Here is an 18,562-nt window from a genome sequence, read left to right as displayed (position 1 = left end):
AAAGGCTGTGAAACCAGATCTAGTTGTAAAAGTTGGAGTTGAGTAGCGCGCGCGACAAGTTACTCTACTCACGGTCACTCGTGACAATGCGTGATTTATGCATTTGCGGCCAGCTCGTACCTTCTATGGAGAGCTCGCATGCATCTAGCTTTCAATGCTTGTCTCTTGTTCGTTTGGTAAGTCATATTGCAGTACAAATAACAATAATAGCATGAGTTCTGGGAGATATTGTGAGAGCGCGTCAGCGATAGAACCAGTCCCCACGAGAGACATACAGTCACTGAGGGCCTGAGCCACGTACCACCCTCTCTCTCACACAATACTGTTGCCAATGAGTGAGTTTATATTCATTTTATGCATAACATGTTATTTTCAACGCTATTACGAAAAATAAGACTTCTACAACGTAAGATACAATACCCCGCGGCGCACTCACGCCGCGAGGACCAGATTCACGAAAGTTGCAGCGGGAAATTTGACTCTAATTACGTTATTTTTCAAGATATCATTAAACGGTTTGGACCACAGTGTTGCCAGAACGTTGTAGTATTTTTCGTAAATATTCCATTTTTCTTCAGGTTTTCGGTTACCATGGCTCCTTAAGCTCTTTCAGTTTAGCATCATCATAGTACTGGTTGTGTCTGACCTGTTTACCAGTACTTCTTTTTGTTTGGCGTGACTCACTATTTTTGATGGCCTCATAGGTATTATTTATGAGGTCATCATAAAACTGTTGTACATTCTCAGGCCCATAATTGTTATACCAATGTTCTATGCTGTCTATAAAGAATTTTTCTTGCTCTTTCCTTACTGTTAGCCTGCGTCTACTCAGCTTCAATTCTTACTAATCATAACTCCCAGATCCCTTTCGCAATCCGACTTCGCAATCTCAACACCGTCTAGCTCGTATCTTGTAACTCTATCATCATTACCTAACCTCAGAACTTTACATTTATCAGCATTAAACTGCATCTGCTAATCCTTTGACCATTTCAAAACCCTATCTAGATCAACTTGAAGTGATAGTAAGTCTTCTTCCGAATTAATTTCCCTACCGATTTTCGTATCATCGGCAAATTTGCAAATGTTGCTACTCAAACCTGAATCTAAATCATTTATATATATATTAAACAACAGAGGTCCCAGGACCAACCCGTCCTCGACTCAAGTCCATTACATTCAGCGGTCAACCCCACAGACGCATTCATGAATTTTAACATGCTGTTCATTAAAAACGGGCTAACCATCCAGTGTGATGGGGAATTTTTAGCATCACGTAACTAGCTTTTTGACACTGTACTCCCCCTTCATGTAGTCTAGGGTAGCTGCACAAATGCAGATGTACCTAATGTATTAATAAAAAAAAGGAATACCTCCATTCACCTATTCTTGTAATGGTAGTGCTTACATATTTGCACTTTAACATACACATCAAAAGTACACGCACACACACAGACCAGCACAACCCCACACGTGCACAAAACCACCCACATACATTAAGCATTTTTACTTAATTTAAAATAGAAACGTTTAAAAACATTAGTTATACGTTTGCACCAAAGGTCCATGAATTGAGTGACTGAAATTAACGTATTTTATATGTTAAAAACGACTTTATATAAATACCTTATATAAATGTCACCTTTCTGCGACCAACGTCAAAAACATCAAAAAACACATTTAAGATGGTTTTCACATTTTTCATCCAGATGAAGACCCTAATCACAGCTACTCTCCAAGCACCAGGCGCTAAGATATTTAAATATTTTATTTGTACTTGAATAAAGGTACATATTATTCTTTGGGATGGTAAATAATGAGATGTAAATAATAGCATTCATTTATTACAACAGTGTTTATTAATACATAGTTCTTATAAGACAGAAACGTGAATACAGGTCTTCAAATACATACAAGAGTCCAAAGAAGGCTTGGTGTATAATTATATATATAATGATAACACAGGAAGCTTGAGGTTCATATCATGAGGCGGCAGTCAAGTGTGAGGTCAACTCATGAGAGGGCAGTGAGATATTAGTGAGGTTGCAGGTCAAATGGAGCACTGTCAGCTCCTACCACATCCTCAAAAAGGTATCTCATTTACTACGTCCACTGCGATATTGTTTTCCTTTGCGTTCACAACGATTCCAATCCCTTCCTCTCTCTCTATTTGATTCTCTTTCTCCACGATTTTTTCGGTGATGGGGACGATGGGCTGGAGATCCTCGTCGCTGACGTTGTTCTGATCTGCTGCGATGTCTCTTTCTCGACCTTTCCTTGCCTCTTTCATGATCTGTCTTCTGTGAGTGACTTCTGCGAAGCTTTTCTCTTTCTCTGTCACATGGAAGGCCTCGGTGTGGGGAGCTAGAGTGGCCTCTGCCATCCTGGTCGTCACAGAGTGTTGTTCGGAATGGCTGTACTGGATCATTTCTTGGTCTTGGTGGAGGAAAGATGTCCTCCTCATCACTTTCCCTCTCGTGGTTGTCCAAATCATCATTTAATACGGATACTCGACCTTTAAGCTCGTTGTTGGCTTCAGGAATCGGTCTCTTTTGGATCCTCGGTAAAATTATATCACATGAACATTCATCTCTTAATAAACAATCAATATATTCATCCATGTGAGTAAACTGGAACTGGCCGGAACGGTCAATAACGCGTAGTTTCCTAAAGTCATTAAGGAGAGGTTCCAGGAACTTGTAACAATTCAGTGATCCACATACAAGTCTCAAGTAAAATGCCCCCAAAGCACGAGCATACTTAAAATCCTCTTGTGTGATGAATTATATAATTATGTCTCAGGTTGGATCTGGAGCATCTTTAGCACGAGACATAGGAATGGCGTGGGTATGCTGTTGGCTCCGTGAACACCACCAATACACCTGAGGGCTATTGCTTTGTCGACTAGTAATTCCGCCGAGAGGGCAAAGCATTCTTCTTTCCAGTATCTAGAGTCGTATATCCTAGTTCTTATAATTTTCTCAACTAAATACTGGGGGTTTGTGCCGTGAGTGGCCCGGGCTTCCCTGATCGTGCGGTTGGCCATGTCGCCTACTGATTACAGAGGCCATGTTTAGATTGATTGATGAGAGAGAGAGAGAGAAGATTAAGCCACCCAAAAGGTGGCACGGGCATGAATAGCCCGTAAGTGGTGGCCCTTTTGAGCCATTTCCAGTATCAATAGATGATACTGGAGATCTGTGGAGGTGCGACTGCACCCTGCGTGACGGGAGATGTCTCCCGGACCAAGTGGTGACCAGATGGTGTGCCATGTTTAGGATGGAGGCGTATTTATTAGTGTCCTAGAGAAGAGGGTAGGAGTCAGGTGTCAGTGAGGGATAGAAGACGGGTGGGGAGGAGGAGCAAGATAATGAGAGCATATGAATATATAAACAAAGATAACTGCAGAAGGCCTATTGGCCCGTACGAGGCAGCTCCTATTTATAACCACCCAATCCCACTCATAAACATGTCCAACCCGCGCTTGAAACAATCGAGGGACACCACCTCCACCACGTTATGCGGTAATTGGTTCCACAAATCAACAACCCTGTTACCGAACCAGTATTTACCCAAGTCTTTCCTAAATCTAAATTTATCCAATTTATACCCATTGTTTCGTGTTGATACTTTTAATACCCTATTATTATCCCGTTTGTTGTGTCCATCAATCCACTTGTAAACATAAGAACATAGAACAAAGGCAACTGCAGAAGGCCTATTGGCCCATACGAGACAGCTCCTATTTATAACCACCCAATCCCACTCATATACATGTCCAACCCATGCTTGAAACAATCGAGAGACCCCACCTCCACAATGTTACGTGGCAATTGGTTCCACAAATCAACAACCCTGTTACCGAACCAGTATTTACCCAAGTCTTTCCTAAATACAGATTTTTAAAAGTTTCCCAAAAACGTATGCATCAAAATGAAGAGTATCATTATTTATAAAATCAATAAATCTATGTAGATAAGAATAATGACGTAAGTTTTTAGAGGCGTAAACTCTACATATAGTGTGCAAGTTTCATGTAAATTGAATAATAAATAAAGGCTGTGAAACCAGATCTAGTTGTAAAAGTTGGAGTTGAGTAGCGCGCGCGACAAGTTACTCTACTCACGGTCACTCGTGACAATGCGTGATTTATGCATTTGCGGCCAGCTCGTACCTTCTATGGAGAGCTCGCATGCATCTAGCTTTCAATGCTTGTCTCTTGTTCGTTTGGTAAGTCATATTGCAGTACAAATAACAATAATAGCATGAGTTCTGGGAGATATTGTGAGAGCGCGTCAGCGATAGAACCAGTCCCCACGAGAGACATACAGTCACTGAGGGCCTGAGCCACGTACCACCCTCTCTCTCACACAATACTGTTGCCAATGAGTGAGTTTATATTCATTTTATGCATAACATGTTATTTTCAACGCTATTACGAAAAATAAGACTTCTACAACGTAAGATACAATACCCCGCGGCGCACTCACGCCGCGAGGACCAGATTCACGAAAGTTGCAGCGGGAAATTTGACTCTAATTACGTTATTTTTCAAGATATCATTAAACGGTTTGGACCACAGTGTTGCCAGAACGTTGTAGTATTTTTCGTAAATATTCCATTTTTCTTCAGGTTTTCGGTTACCATGGCTCCTTAAGCTCTTTCAGTTTAGCATCATCATAGTACTGGTTGTGTCTGACCTGTTTACCAGTACTTCTTTTTGTTTGGCGTGACTCACTATTTTTGATGGCCTCATAGGTATTATTTATGAGGTCATCATAAAACTGTTGTACATTCTCAGGCCCATAATTGTTATACCAATGTTCTATGCTGTCTATAAAGAATTTTTCTTGCTCTTTCCTTACTGTTAGCCTGCGTCTACTCAGCTTCAATTCTTACTAATCATAACTCCCAGATCCCTTTCGCAATCCGACTTCGCAATCTCAACACCGTCTAGCTCGTATCTTGTAACTCTATCATCATTACCTAACCTCAGAACTTTACATTTATCAGCATTAAACTGCATCTGCTAATCCTTTGACCATTTCAAAACCCTATCTAGATCAACTTGAAGTGATAGTAAGTCTTCTTCCGAATTAATTTCCCTACCGATTTTCGTATCATCGGCAAATTTGCAAATGTTGCTACTCAAACCTGAATCTAAATCATTTATATATATATTAAACAACAGAGGTCCCAGGACCAACCCGTCCTCGACTCAAGTCCATTACATTCAGCGGTCAACCCCACAGACGCATTCATGAATTTTAACATGCTGTTCATTAAAAACGGGCTAACCATCCAGTGTGATGGGGAATTTTTAGCATCACGTAACTAGCTTTTTGACACTGTACTCCCCCTTCATGTAGTCTAGGGTAGCTGCACAAATGCAGATGTACCTAATGTATTAATAAAAAAAGGAATACCTCCATTCACCTATTCTTGTAATGGTAGTGCTTACATATTTGCACTTTAACATACACATCAAAAGTACACGCACACACACAGACCAGCACAACCCCACACGTGCACAAAACCACCCACATACATTAAGCATTTTTACTTAATTTAAAATAGAAACGTTTAAAAACATTAGTTATACGTTTGCACCAAAGGTCCATGAATTGAGTGACTGAAATTAACGTATTTTATATGTTAAAAACGACTTTATATAAATACCTTATATAAATGTCACCTTTCTGCGACCAACGTCAAAAACATCAAAAAACACATTTAAGATGGTTTTCACATTTTTCATCCAGATGAAGACCCTAATCACAGCTACTCTCCAAGCACCAGGCGCTAAGATATTTAAATATTTTATTTGTACTTGAATAAAGGTACATATTATTCTTTGGGATGGTAAATAATGAGATGTAAATAATAGCATTCATTTATTACAACAGTGTTTATTAATACATAGTTCTTATAAGACAGAAACGTGAATACAGGTCTTCAAATACATACAAGAGTCCAAAGAAGGCTTGGTGTATAATTATATATATAATGATAACACAGGAAGCTTGAGGTTCATATCATGAGGCGGCAGTCAAGTGTGAGGTCAACTCATGAGAGGGCAGTGAGATATTAGTGAGGTTGCAGGTCAAATGGAGCACTGTCAGCTCCTACCACATCCTCAAAAAGGTATCTCATTTACTACGTCCACTGCGATATTGTTTTCCTTTGCGTTCACAACGATTCCAATCCCTTCCTCTCTCTCTATTTGATTCTCTTTCTCCACGATTTTTTCGGTGATGGGGACGATGGGCTGGAGATCCTCGTCGCTGACGTTGTTCTGATCTGCTGCGATGTCTCTTTCTCGACCTTTCCTTGCCTCTTTCATGATCTGTCTTCTGTGAGTGACTTCTGCGAAGCTTTTCTCTTTCTCTGTCACATGGAAGGCCTCGGTGTGGGGAGCTAGAGTGGCCTCTGCCATCCTGGTCGTCACAGAGTGTTGTTCGGAATGGCTGTACTGGATCATTTCTTGGTCTTGGTGGAGGAAAGATGTCCTCCTCATCACTTTCCCTCTCGTGGTTGTCCAAATCATCATTTAATACGGATACTCGACCTTTAAGCTCGTTGTTGGCTTCAGGAATCGGTCTCTTTTGGATCCTCGGTAAAATTATATCACATGAACATTCATCTCTTAATAAACAATCAATATATTCATCCATGTGAGTAAACTGGAACTGGCCGGAACGGTCAATAACGCGTAGTTTCCTAAAGTCATTAAGGAGAGGTTCCAGGAACTTGTAACAATTCAGTGATCCACATACAAGTCTCAAGTAAAATGCCCCCAAAGCACGAGCATACTTAAAATCCTCTTGTGTGATGAATTATATAATTATGTCTCAGGTTGGATCTGGAGCATCTTTAGCACGAGACATAGGAATGGCGTGGGTATGCTGTTGGCTCCGTGAACACCACCAATACACCTGAGGGCTATTGCTTTGTCGACTAGTAATTCCGCCGAGAGGGCAAAGCATTCTTCTTTCCAGTATCTAGAGTCGTATATCCTAGTTCTTATAATTTTCTCAACTAAATACTGGGGGTTTGTGCCGTGAGTGGCCCGGGCTTCCCTGATCGTGCGGTTGGCCATGTCGCCTACTGATTACAGAGGCCATGTTTAGATTGATTGATGAGAGAGAGAGAGAGAAGATTAAGCCACCCAAAAGGTGGCACGGGCATGAATAGCCCGTAAGTGGTGGCCCTTTTGAGCCATTTCCAGTATCAATAGATGATACTGGAGATCTGTGGAGGTGCGACTGCACCCTGCGTGACGGGAGATGTCTCCCGGACCAAGTGGTGACCAGATGGTGTGCCATGTTTAGGATGGAGGCGTATTTATTAGTGTCCTAGAGAAGAGGGTAGGAGTCAGGTGTCAGTGAGGGATAGAAGACGGGTGGGGAGGAGGAGCAAGATAATGAGAGCATATGAATATATAAACAAAGATAACCGCAGATGGCCTATTGGCCCGTACGAGGCAGCTCCTATTTATAACCACCCAATCCCACTCATAAACATGTCCAACCCGCGCTTGAAACAATAGAGGGACACCACCTCCACCACGTTATGCGGTAATTGGTTCCACAAATCAACAACCCTGTTACCGAACCAGTATTTACCCAAGTCTTTCCTAAATCTAAATTTATCCAATTTATACCCATTGTTTCGTGTTGATACTTTTAATACCCTATTATTATCCCGTTTGTTGTGTCCATCAATCCACTTGTAAACATAAGAACATAGAACAAAGGCAACTGCAGAAGGCCTATTGGCCCATACGAGACAGCTCCTATTTATAACCACCCAATCCCACTCATATACATGTCCAACCCATGCTTGAAACAATCGAGAGATCCCACCTCCACAATGTTACGTGGCAATTGGTTCCACAAATCAACAACCCTGTTACTGAACCAGTATTTACCCAAGTCTTTCCTAAATACAGATTTTTAAAAGTTTCCCAAAAACGTATGCAACAAAATGAAGTGTATCATTATTTATAAAATCAATAAATCTATGTAGATAAGAATAATGACGTAAGTTTTTAGAGGCGTAAACTCTACATATAGTGTGTAAGTTTCATGTTAATTGAATAATAAATAAAGGCTGTGAAACCAGATCTAGTTGTAAAAGTTGGAGTTGAGTAGCGCGCGCGACAAGTTACTCTACTCGCGATCACTCGTGACAATGCGTGATTTATGCATTTGCGGCCAGCTCGTACCTTCTATGGAGAGCTCGCATGCATCTAGCTTTCAATGCTTGTCTCTTGTTCGTTTGGTAAGTCATATTGCAGTACAAATAACAATAATAGCATGAGTTCTGGGAGATATTGTGAGAGCGCGTCAGCGATAGAACCAGTCCCGACGAGAGACATACAGTCACTGAGGGCCTGAGCCACGTACCACCCTCTCTCTCACACAATACTGTTGCCAATGAGTGAGTTTATATTCATTTTATGCATAACATGTTATTTTCAACGCTATTACGAAAAATAAGACTTCTACAACGTAAGATACAATACCCCGCGGCGCACTCACGCCGCGAGGACCAGATTCACGAAAGTTGCAGCGGGAAATTTGACTCTAATTACGTTATTTTTCAAGATATCATTAAACGGTTTGGACCACAGTGTTGCCAGAACGTTGTAGTATTTTTCGTAAATATTCCATTTTTCTTCAGGTTTTCGGTTACCATGGCTCCTTAAGCTCTTTCAGATTAGCATCATCATAGTACTGGTTGTGTCTGACCTGTTTACCAGTACTTCTTTTTGTTTGGCGTGACTCACTATTTTTGATGGCCTCATAGGTATTATTTATGAGGTCATCATAAAACTGTTGTACATTCTCAGGCCCATAATTGTTATACCAATGTTCTATGCTGTCTATAAAGAATTTTTCTTGCTCTTTCCTTACTGTTAGCCTGCGTCTACTCAGCTTCAATTCTTACTAATCATAACTCCCAGATCCCTTTCGCAATCCGACTTCGCAATCTCAACACCGTCTAGCTCGTATCTTGTAACTCTATCATCATTACCTAACCTCAGAACTTTACATTTATCAGCATTAAACTGCATCTGCTAATCCTTTGACCATTTCAAAACCCTATCTAGATCAACTTGAAGTGATAGTAAGTCTTCTTCCGAATTAATTTCCCTACCGATTTTCGTATCATCGGCAAATTTGCAAATGTTGCTACTCAAACCTGAATCTAAATCATTTATATATATATTAAACAACAGAGGTCCCAGGACCAACCCGTCCTCGACTCAAGTCCATTTCATTCAGCGGTCAACCCCACAGACGCATTCATGAATTTTAACATGCTGTTCATTCAAAACGGGCTAACCATCCAGTGTGATGGGGAATTTTTAGCATCACGTAACTAGCTTTTTGACACTGTACTCCCCCTTCATGTAGTCTAGGGTAGCTGCACAAATGCAGATGTACCTAATGTATTAATAAAAAAAAGGAATACCTCCATACACCTATTCTTGTAATGGTAGTGCTTACATATTTGCACTTTAACATACACATCAAAAGTACACGCACACACACAGACCAGCACAACCCCACACATGCACAAAACCACCCACATACATTAAGCATTTTTACTTAATTTAAAATAGAAACGTTTAAAAACATTAGTTATACGTTTGCACCAAAGGTCCATGAATTGAGTGACTGAAATTAACGTATTTTATATGTTAAAAACGACTTTATATAAATACCTTATATAAATGTCACCTTTCTGCGACCAACGTCAAAAACATCAAAAAACACATTTAAGATGGTTTTCACATTTTTCATCCAGATGAAGACCCTAATCACAGCTACTCTCCAAGCACCAGGCGCTAAGATATTTAAATATTTTATTTGTACTTGAATAAAGGTACATATTATTCTTTGGGATGGTAAATAATGAGATGTAAATAATAGCATTAATTTATTACAACAGTGTTTATTAATACATAGTTCTTATAAGACAGAAACGTGAATACAGGTCTTCAAATACATACAAGAGTCCAAAGAAGGCTTCGTGTATAATTATATAATTATATATATAATGATAACACAGGAAGCTTGAGGTTCATATCATGAGGCGGCAGTCAAGTGTGAGGTCAACTCATGAGAGGGCAGTGAGATATTAGTGAGGTTGCAGGTCAAATGGAGCACTGTCAGCTCCTACCACATCCTCAAAAAGGTATCTCATTTACTACGTCCACTGCGATATTGTTTTCCTTTGCGTTCACAACGATTCCAATCCCTTCCTCTCTCTCTATTTGATTCTCTTTCTCCACGATTTTTTCGGTGATGGGGACGGCTGATTTTCGGTGATTTTTTCGGCTGGAGATCCTCGTCGCTGACGTTGTTCTGATCTGCTGCGATGTCTCTTTCTCGACCTTTCCTTGCCTCTTTCATGATCTGTCTTCTGTGAGTGACTTCTGCGAAGCTTTTCTCTTTCTCTGTCACATGGAAGGCCTCGGTGTGGGGAGCTAGAGTGGCCTCTGCCATCCTGGTCGTCACAGAGTGTTGTTCGGGATGGCTCTACTGGATCATTTCTTGGTCTTGGTGGAGGAAAGATGTCCTCCTCATCACTTTCCCTCTCGTGGTTGTCCAAATCATCATTTAATACGGATACTCGACCTTTAAGCTTGTTGTTGGCTTCATGAAACAGTCTCTTTTGGATCCTCGGTAAAATTATATCACATGAACATTCATCTCTTAATAAACAATCAATATATTCATCCATGTGAGTAAACTGGAACTGGCCGGAACGGTCAATAACGCGTAGTTTCCTAAAGTCATTAAGGAGAGGTTCCAGGTACTTGTAACAATTCAGTGATCCACATACAAGTCTCAAGTAAAATGCCCCCAAAGCACGAGCATACTTAAAATCCTCTTGTGTGATGAATTATATAATTATGTCTCAGGTTGGATCTGGAGCATCTTTAGCACGAGACATAGGAATGGCGTGGGTATGCTGTTGGCTCCGTGAACACCACCAATACACCTGAGGGCTATTGCTTTGTCGACTAGTAATTCCGCCGAGAGGGCAAAGCATTCTTCTTTCCAGTATCTAGAGTCGTATATCCTAGTTCTTATAATTTTCTCAACTAAATACTGGGGGTTTGTGCCGTGAGTGGCCCGGGCTTCCCTGATCGTGCGGTTGGCCATGTCGCCTACTGATTACAGAGGCCATGTTTAGATTGATTGATGAGAGAGAGAGAGAGAAGATTAAGCCACCCAAAAGGTGGCACGGGCATGAATAGCCCGTAAGTGGTGGCCCTTTTGAGCCATTTCCAGTATCAATAGATGATACTGGAGATCTGTGGAGGTGCGACTGCACCCTGCGTGACGGGAGATGTCTCCCGGACCAAGTGGTGACCAGATGGTGTGCCATGTTTAGGATGGAGGCGTATTTATTAGTGTCCTAGAGAAGAGGGTAGGAGTCAGGTGTCAGTGAGGGATAGAAGACGGGTGGGGAGGAGGAGCAAGATAATGAGAGCATATGAATATATAAACAAAGATAACTGCAGAAGGCCTATTGGCCCGTACGAGGCAGCTCCTATTTATAACCACCCAATCCCACTCATAAACATGTCCAACCCGCGCTTGAAACAATCGAGGGACACCACCTCCACCACGTTATGCGGTAATTGGTTCCACAAATCAACAACCCTGTTACCGAACCAGTATTTACCCAAGTCTTTCCTAAATCTAAATTTATCCAATTTATACCCATTGTTTCGTGTTGATACTTTTAATACCCTATTATTATCCCGTTTGTTGTGTCCATCAATCCACTTGTAAACATAAGAACATAGAACAAAGGCAACTGCAGAAGGCCTATTGGCCCATACGAGACAGCTCCTATTTATAACCACCCAATCCCACTCATATACATGTCCAACCCATGCTTGAAACAATCGAGAGATCCCACCTCCACAATGTTACGTGGCAATTGGTTCCACAAATCAACAACCCTGTTACTGAACCAGTATTTACCCAAGTCTTTCCTAAATACAGATTTTTAAAAGTTTCCCAAAAACGTATGCAACAAAATGAAGTGTATCATTGTTTATAAAATCAATAAATCTATGTAGATAAGAATAATGACGTAAGTTTTTAGAGGCGTAAACTCTACATATAGTGTGTAAGTTTCATGTTAATTGAATAATAAATAAAGGCTGTGAAACCAGATCTAGTTGTAAAAGTTGGAGTTGAGTAGCGCGCGCGACAAGTTACTCTACTCGCGATCACTCGTGACAATGCGTGATTTATGCATTTGCGGCCAGCTCGTACCTTCTATGGAGAGCTCGCATGCATCTAGCTTTCAATGCTTGTCTCTTGTTCGTTTGGTAAGTCATATTGCAGTACAAATAACAATAATAGCATGAGTTCTGGGAGATATTGTGAGAGCGCGTCAGCGATAGAACCAGTCCCGACGAGAGACATACAGTCACTGAGGGCCTGAGCCACGTACCACCCTCTCTCTCACACAATACTGTTGCCAATGAGTGAGTTTATATTCATTTTATGCATAACATGTTATTTTCAACGCTATTACGAAAAATAAGACTTCTACAACGTAAGATACAATACCCCGCGGCGCACTCACGCCGCGAGGACCAGATTCACGAAAGTTGCAGCAGGAAATTTGACTCTAATTACGTTATTTTTCAAGATATCATTAAACGGTTTGGACCACAGTGTTGCCAGAACGTTGTAGTATTTTTCGTAAATATTCCATTTTTCTTCAGGTTTTCGGTTACCATGGCTCCTTAAGCTCTTTCAGTTTAGCATCATCATAGTACTGGTTGTGTCTGACCTGTTTACCAGTACTTCTTTTTGTTTGGCGTGACTCACTATTTTTGATGGCCTCATAGGTATTATTTATGAGGTCATCATAAAACTGTTGTACATTCTCAGGCCCATAATTGTTATACCAATGTTCTATGCTGTCTATAAAGAATTTTTCTTGCTCTTTCCTTACTGTTAGCCTGCGTCTACTCAGCTTCAATTCTTACTAATCATAACTCCCAGATCCCTTTCGCAATCCGACTTCGCAATCTCAACACCGTCTAGCTCGTATCTTGTAACTCTATCATCATTACCTAACCTCAGAACTTTACATTTATCAGCATTAAACTGCATCTGCTAATCCTTTGACCATTTCAAAACCCTATCTAGATCAACTTGAAGTGATAGTAAGTCTTCTTCCGAATTAATTTCCCTACCGATTTTCGTATCATCGGCAAATTTGCAAATGTTGCTACTCAAACCTGAATCTAAATCATTTATATATATATTAAACAACAGAGGTCCCAGGACCAACCCGTCCTCGACTCAAGTCCATTTCATTCAGCGGTCAACCCCACAGACGCATTCATGAATTTTAACATGCTGTTCATTCAAAACGGGCTAACCATCCAGTGTGATGGGGAATTTTTAGCATCACGTAACTAGCTTTTTGACACTGTCCTCCCCCTTCATGTAGTCTAGGGTAGCTGCACAAATGCAGATGTACCTAATGTATTAATAAAAAAAAGGAATACCTCCATACACCTATTCTTGTAATGGTAGTGCTTACATATTTGCACTTTAACATACACATCAAAAGTACACGCACACACACAGACCAGCACAACCCCACACATGCACAAAACCACCCACATACATTAAGCATTTTTACTTAATTTAAAATAGAAACGTTTAAAAACATTAGTTATACGTTTGCACCAAAGGTCCATGAATTGAGTGACTGAAATTAACGTATTATATATGTTAAAAACGACTTTATATAAATACCTTATATAAATGTCACCTTTCTGCGACCAACGTCAAAAACATCAAAAAACACATTTAAGATGGTTTTCACATTTTTCATCCAGATGAAGACCCTAATCACAGCTACTCTCCAAGCACCAGGCGCTAAGATATTTAAATATTTTATTTGTACTTGAATAAAGGTACATATTATTCTTTGGGATGGTAAATAATGAGATGTAAATAATAGCATTAATTTATTACAACAGTGTTTATTAATACATAGTTCTTATAAGACAGAAACGTGAATACAGGTCTTCAAATACATACAAGAGTCCAAAGAAGGCTTCGTGTATAATTATATAATTATATATATAATGATAACACAGGAAGCTTGAGGTTCATATCATGAGGCGGCAGTCAAGTGTGAGGTCAACTCATGAGAGGGCAGTGAGATATTAGTGAGGTTGCAGGTCAAATGGAGCACTGTCAGCTCCTACCACATCCTCAAAAAGGTATCTCATTTACTACGTCCACTGCGATATTGTTTTCCTTTGCGTTCACAACGATTCCAATCCCTTCCTCTCTCTCTATTTGATTCTCTTTCTCCACGATTTTTTCGGTGATGGGGACGATGGGCTGGAGATCCTCGTCGCTGACGTTGTTCTGATCTGCTGCGATGTCTCTTTCTCGACCTTTCCTTGCCTCTTTCATGATCTGTCTTCTGTGAGCGACTTCTGCGAAGCTTTTCTCTTTCTCTGTCACATGGAAGGCCTCGGTGTGGGGAGCTAGAGTGGCCTCTGCCATCCTGGTCGTCACAGAGTGTTGTTCGGGATGGCTCTTAAGAACATAAGAACAAAGGTAACTGCAGAAGGCCTATTGGCCCATACGAGGCAGCTCCTATTCTATAACCACCCAATCCCACTCATATACTTGTCCAACCCGTGCTTGAAACAATCGTGGGACCCCACCTCCACAATGTTACGCGGCAATTGGTTCCACAAATCAACAACCCTGTTACTGAACCAGTATTTACCCAAGTCTTTCCTAAATCTAAACTTATCCAATTTATATCCATTGTTTCGTGTTCTGTCCTGTGTTGATACTTTTAATACCCTATTAATATCCCCCCGGTTATGTCCATTCATCCACTTGTAAACCTCTATCATGTCACCCCTAATTCTTCGCCTTTCCAGTGAATGCAACTTAAGCTTTGTTAATCTTTCTTCATATGAAAGATTTCTAATTTGGGGAATTAACTTAGTCATCCTATGCTGGACACGTTCAAGTGAATTTATATCCATTCTATAATATGGCGACCAAAACTGAACTGCATAATCTAAATGGGGCCTAACTAGAGCAAGATATAGCTTGAGAACCACACCAGGTGTCTTGTTACTAACGCTGCGATTAATAAATCCAAGTGTCCGATTTGCCTTATTACGAACATTTATGCATTGATCCTTTTGTTTTAAATTCTTACTAATCATAACTCCCAGATCCCTTTCGCAATCCGACTTCGCAATCACAACACCATCTAGCTCGTATCTTGTAACTCTATCATCATTACCTAACCTCAGAACTTTACATTTATCAGCATTAAACTGCATCTGCCAATCCTTTGACCATTTCAAAACCCTATCTAGATCAACTTGAAGTGATAGTGAGTCCTCCTCCGAATTAATTTCCCTACCGATTTTCGTATCATCGGCAAATTTGCAAATGTTGCTACTCAAACCTGAATCTAAATCATTTATATATATTATAAACCTCTACTGGATCATTTCTTGGTCTTGGTGGAGGAAAGATGTCCTCCTCATCACTTTCCCTCTCGTTGTTGTCCAAATCATCATTTAATACGGATACTCGACCTTTAAGCTTGTTGTTGGCTTCATGAAACAGTCTCTTTTGGATCCTCGGTAAAATTATATCACATGAACATTCATCTCTTAATAAACAATCAATATATTCATCCATGTGAGTAAACTGGAACTGGCCGGAAGGGTCAATAACGCGTAGTTTCCTAAAGTCATTAAGGAGAGGTTCCAGGTACTTGTAACAATTCAGTGATCCACATACAAGTCTCAAGTAAAATGCCCCCAAAGCACGAGCATACTTAAAATCCTCTTGTGTGATGAATTATATAATTATGTCTCAGGTTGGATCTGGAGCATCTTTAGCACGAGACATAGGAATGGCGTGGGTATGCTGTTGGCTCCGTGAACACCACCAATACACCTGAGGGCTATTGCTTTGTCGACTAGTAATTCCGCCGAGAGGGCAAAGCATTCTTCTTTCCAGTATCTAGAGTCGTATATCCTAGTTCTTATAATTTTCTCAACTAAATACTGGGGGTTTGTGCCGTGAGTGGCCCGGGCTTCCCTGATCGTGCGGTTGGCCATGTCGCCTACTGATTACAGAGGCCATGTTTAGATTGATTGATGAGAGAGAGAGAGAGAAGATTAAGCCACCCAAAAGGTGGCACGGGCATGAATAGCCCGTAAGTGGTGGCCCTTTTGAGCCATTTCCAGTATCAATAGATGATACTGGAGATCTGTGGAGGTGCGACTGCACCCTGCGTGACGGGAGATGTCTCCCGGACCAAGTGGTGACCAGATGGTGTGCCATGTTTAGGATGGAGGCGTATTTATTAGTGTCCTAGAGAAGAGGGTAGGAGTCAGGTGTCAGTGAGGGATAGAAGACGGGTGGGGAGGAGGAGCAAGATAATGAGAGCATATGAATATATAAACAAAGATAACCGCAGATGGCCTATTGGCCCGTACGAGGCAGCTCCTATTTATAACCACCCAATCCCACTCATAAACATGTCCAACCCGCGCTTGAAACAATCGAGGGACACCACCTCCACCACGTTATGCGGTAATTGGTTCCACAAATCAACAACCCTGTTACCGAACCAGTATTTACCCAAGTCTTTCCTAAATCTAAATTTATCCAATTTATACCCATTGTTTCGTGTTGATACTTTTAATACCCTATTATTATCCCGTTTGTTGTGTCCATCAATCCACTTGTAAACATAAGAACATAGAACAAAGGCAACTGCAGAAGGCCTATTGGCCCATACGAGACAGCTCCTATTTATAACCACCCAATCCCACTCATATACATGTCCAACCCATGCTTGAAACAATCGAGAGATCCCACCTCCACAATGTTACGTGGCAATTGGTTCCACATATCAACAACCCTGTTACTGAACCAGTATTTACCCAAGTCTTTCCTAAATACAGATTTTTAAAAGTTTCCCAAAAACGTATGCAACAAAATGAAGTGTATCATTATTTATAAAATCAATAAATCTATGTAGATAAGAATAATGACGTAAGTTTTTAGAGGCGTAAACTCTACATATAGTGTGTAAGTTTCATGTTAATTGAATAATAAATAAAGGCTGTGAAACCAGATCTAGTTGTAAAAGTTGGAGTTGAGTAGCGCGCGCGACAAGTTACTCTACTCGCGATCACTCGTGACAATGCGTGATTTATGCATTTGCGGCCAGCTCGTACCTTCTATGGAGAGCTCGCATGCATCTAGCTTTCAATGCTTGTCTCTTGTTCGTTTGGTAAGTCATATTGCAGTACAAATAACAATAATAGCATGAGTTCTGGGAGATATTGTGAGAGCGCGTCAGCGATAGAACCAGTCCCGACGAGAGACATACAGTCACTGAGGGCCTGAGCCACGTACCACCCTCTCTCTCACACAATACTGTTGCCAATGAGTGAGTTTATATTCATTTTATGCATAACATGTTATTTTCAACGCTATTACGAAAAATAAGACTTCTACAACGTAAGATACAATACCCCGCGGCGCACTCACGCCGCGAGGACCAGATTCACGAAAGTTGCAGCGGGAAATTTGACTATAATTACGTTATTTTTCAAGATATCATTAAACGGTTTGGACCACAGTGTTGCCAGAACGTTGTAGTATTTTTCGTAAATATTCCATTTTTCTTCAGGTTTTCGGTTACCATGGCTCCTTAAGCTCTTTCAGTTTAGCATCATCATAGTACTGGTTGTGTCTGACCTGTTTACCAGTACTTCTTTTTGTTTGGCGTGACTCACTATTTTTGATGGCCTCATAGGTATTATTTATGAGGTCATCATAAAACTGTTGTACATTCTCAGGCCCATAATTGTTATACCAATGTTCTATGCTGTCTATAAAGAATTTTTCTTGCTCTTTCCTTACTGTTAGCCTGCGTCTACTCAGCTTCAATTCTTACTAATCATAACTCCCAGATCCCTTTCGCAATCCGACTTCGCAATCTCAACACCGTCTAGCTCGTATCTTGTAACTCTATCATCATTACCTAACCTCAGAACTTTACATTTATCAGCATTAAACTGCATCTGCTAATCCTTTGACCATTTCAAAACCCTATCTAGATCAACTTGAAGTGATAGTAAGTCTTCTTCCGAAATAATTTCCCTACCGATTTTCGTATCATCGGCAAATTTGCAAATGTTGCTACTCAAACCTGAATCTAAATCATTTATATATATATTAAACAACAGAGGTCCCAGGACCAACCCGTCCTCGACTCAAGTCCATTTCATTCAGCGGTCAACCCCACAGACGCATTCATGAATTTTAACATGCTGTTCATTCAAAACGGGCTAACCATCCAGTGTGATGGGGAATTTTTAGCATCACGTAACTAGCTTTTTGACACTGTACTCCCCCTTCATGTAGTCTAGGGTAGCTGCACAAATGCAGATGTACCTAATGTATTAATAAAAAAAAGGAATACCTCCATA

General features: G+C 40.6%; 1 protein-coding gene and 3 pseudogenes across 1 annotated transcript; all 4 read right to left on the bottom strand.

Annotated features, from left to right (window-relative positions):
• Nucleotides 1-2,096: 2,096 nt before the first annotated feature.
• Nucleotides 2,097-3,046, bottom strand: LOC138364065 (pre-mRNA-splicing factor 38A pseudogene; annotated as a pseudogene).
• A 3,103-nt stretch (nucleotides 3,047-6,149) lies between these two features.
• Nucleotides 6,150-7,099, bottom strand: LOC138364064 (pre-mRNA-splicing factor 38A pseudogene; annotated as a pseudogene).
• A 3,182-nt stretch (nucleotides 7,100-10,281) lies between these two features.
• Nucleotides 10,282-11,180, bottom strand: LOC123753012 (pre-mRNA-splicing factor 38A pseudogene; annotated as a pseudogene).
• Nucleotides 11,181-15,521: 4,341 nt separating this feature from the next.
• LOC123753013 (pre-mRNA-splicing factor 38-like) lies at nucleotides 15,522-16,174 on the bottom strand. Its single transcript, XM_069323481.1, is given in 2 exon segments — nucleotides 15,522-15,925; nucleotides 15,928-16,174. Coding segments are annotated over 2 exon segments (651 nt in total).
• Between the last annotated feature and the right edge of the window lie 2,388 nt (nucleotides 16,175-18,562).

This window comes from Procambarus clarkii, chromosome 12, assembly GCF_040958095.1.
Source record: "Procambarus clarkii isolate CNS0578487 chromosome 12, FALCON_Pclarkii_2.0, whole genome shotgun sequence".
Taxonomy (NCBI): Eukaryota; Metazoa; Arthropoda; class Malacostraca; order Decapoda; family Cambaridae; genus Procambarus; species Procambarus clarkii.
Note: the sequence above shows the minus strand (reverse complement) of the source record. Positions and strands in the feature narration are given on the sequence as shown.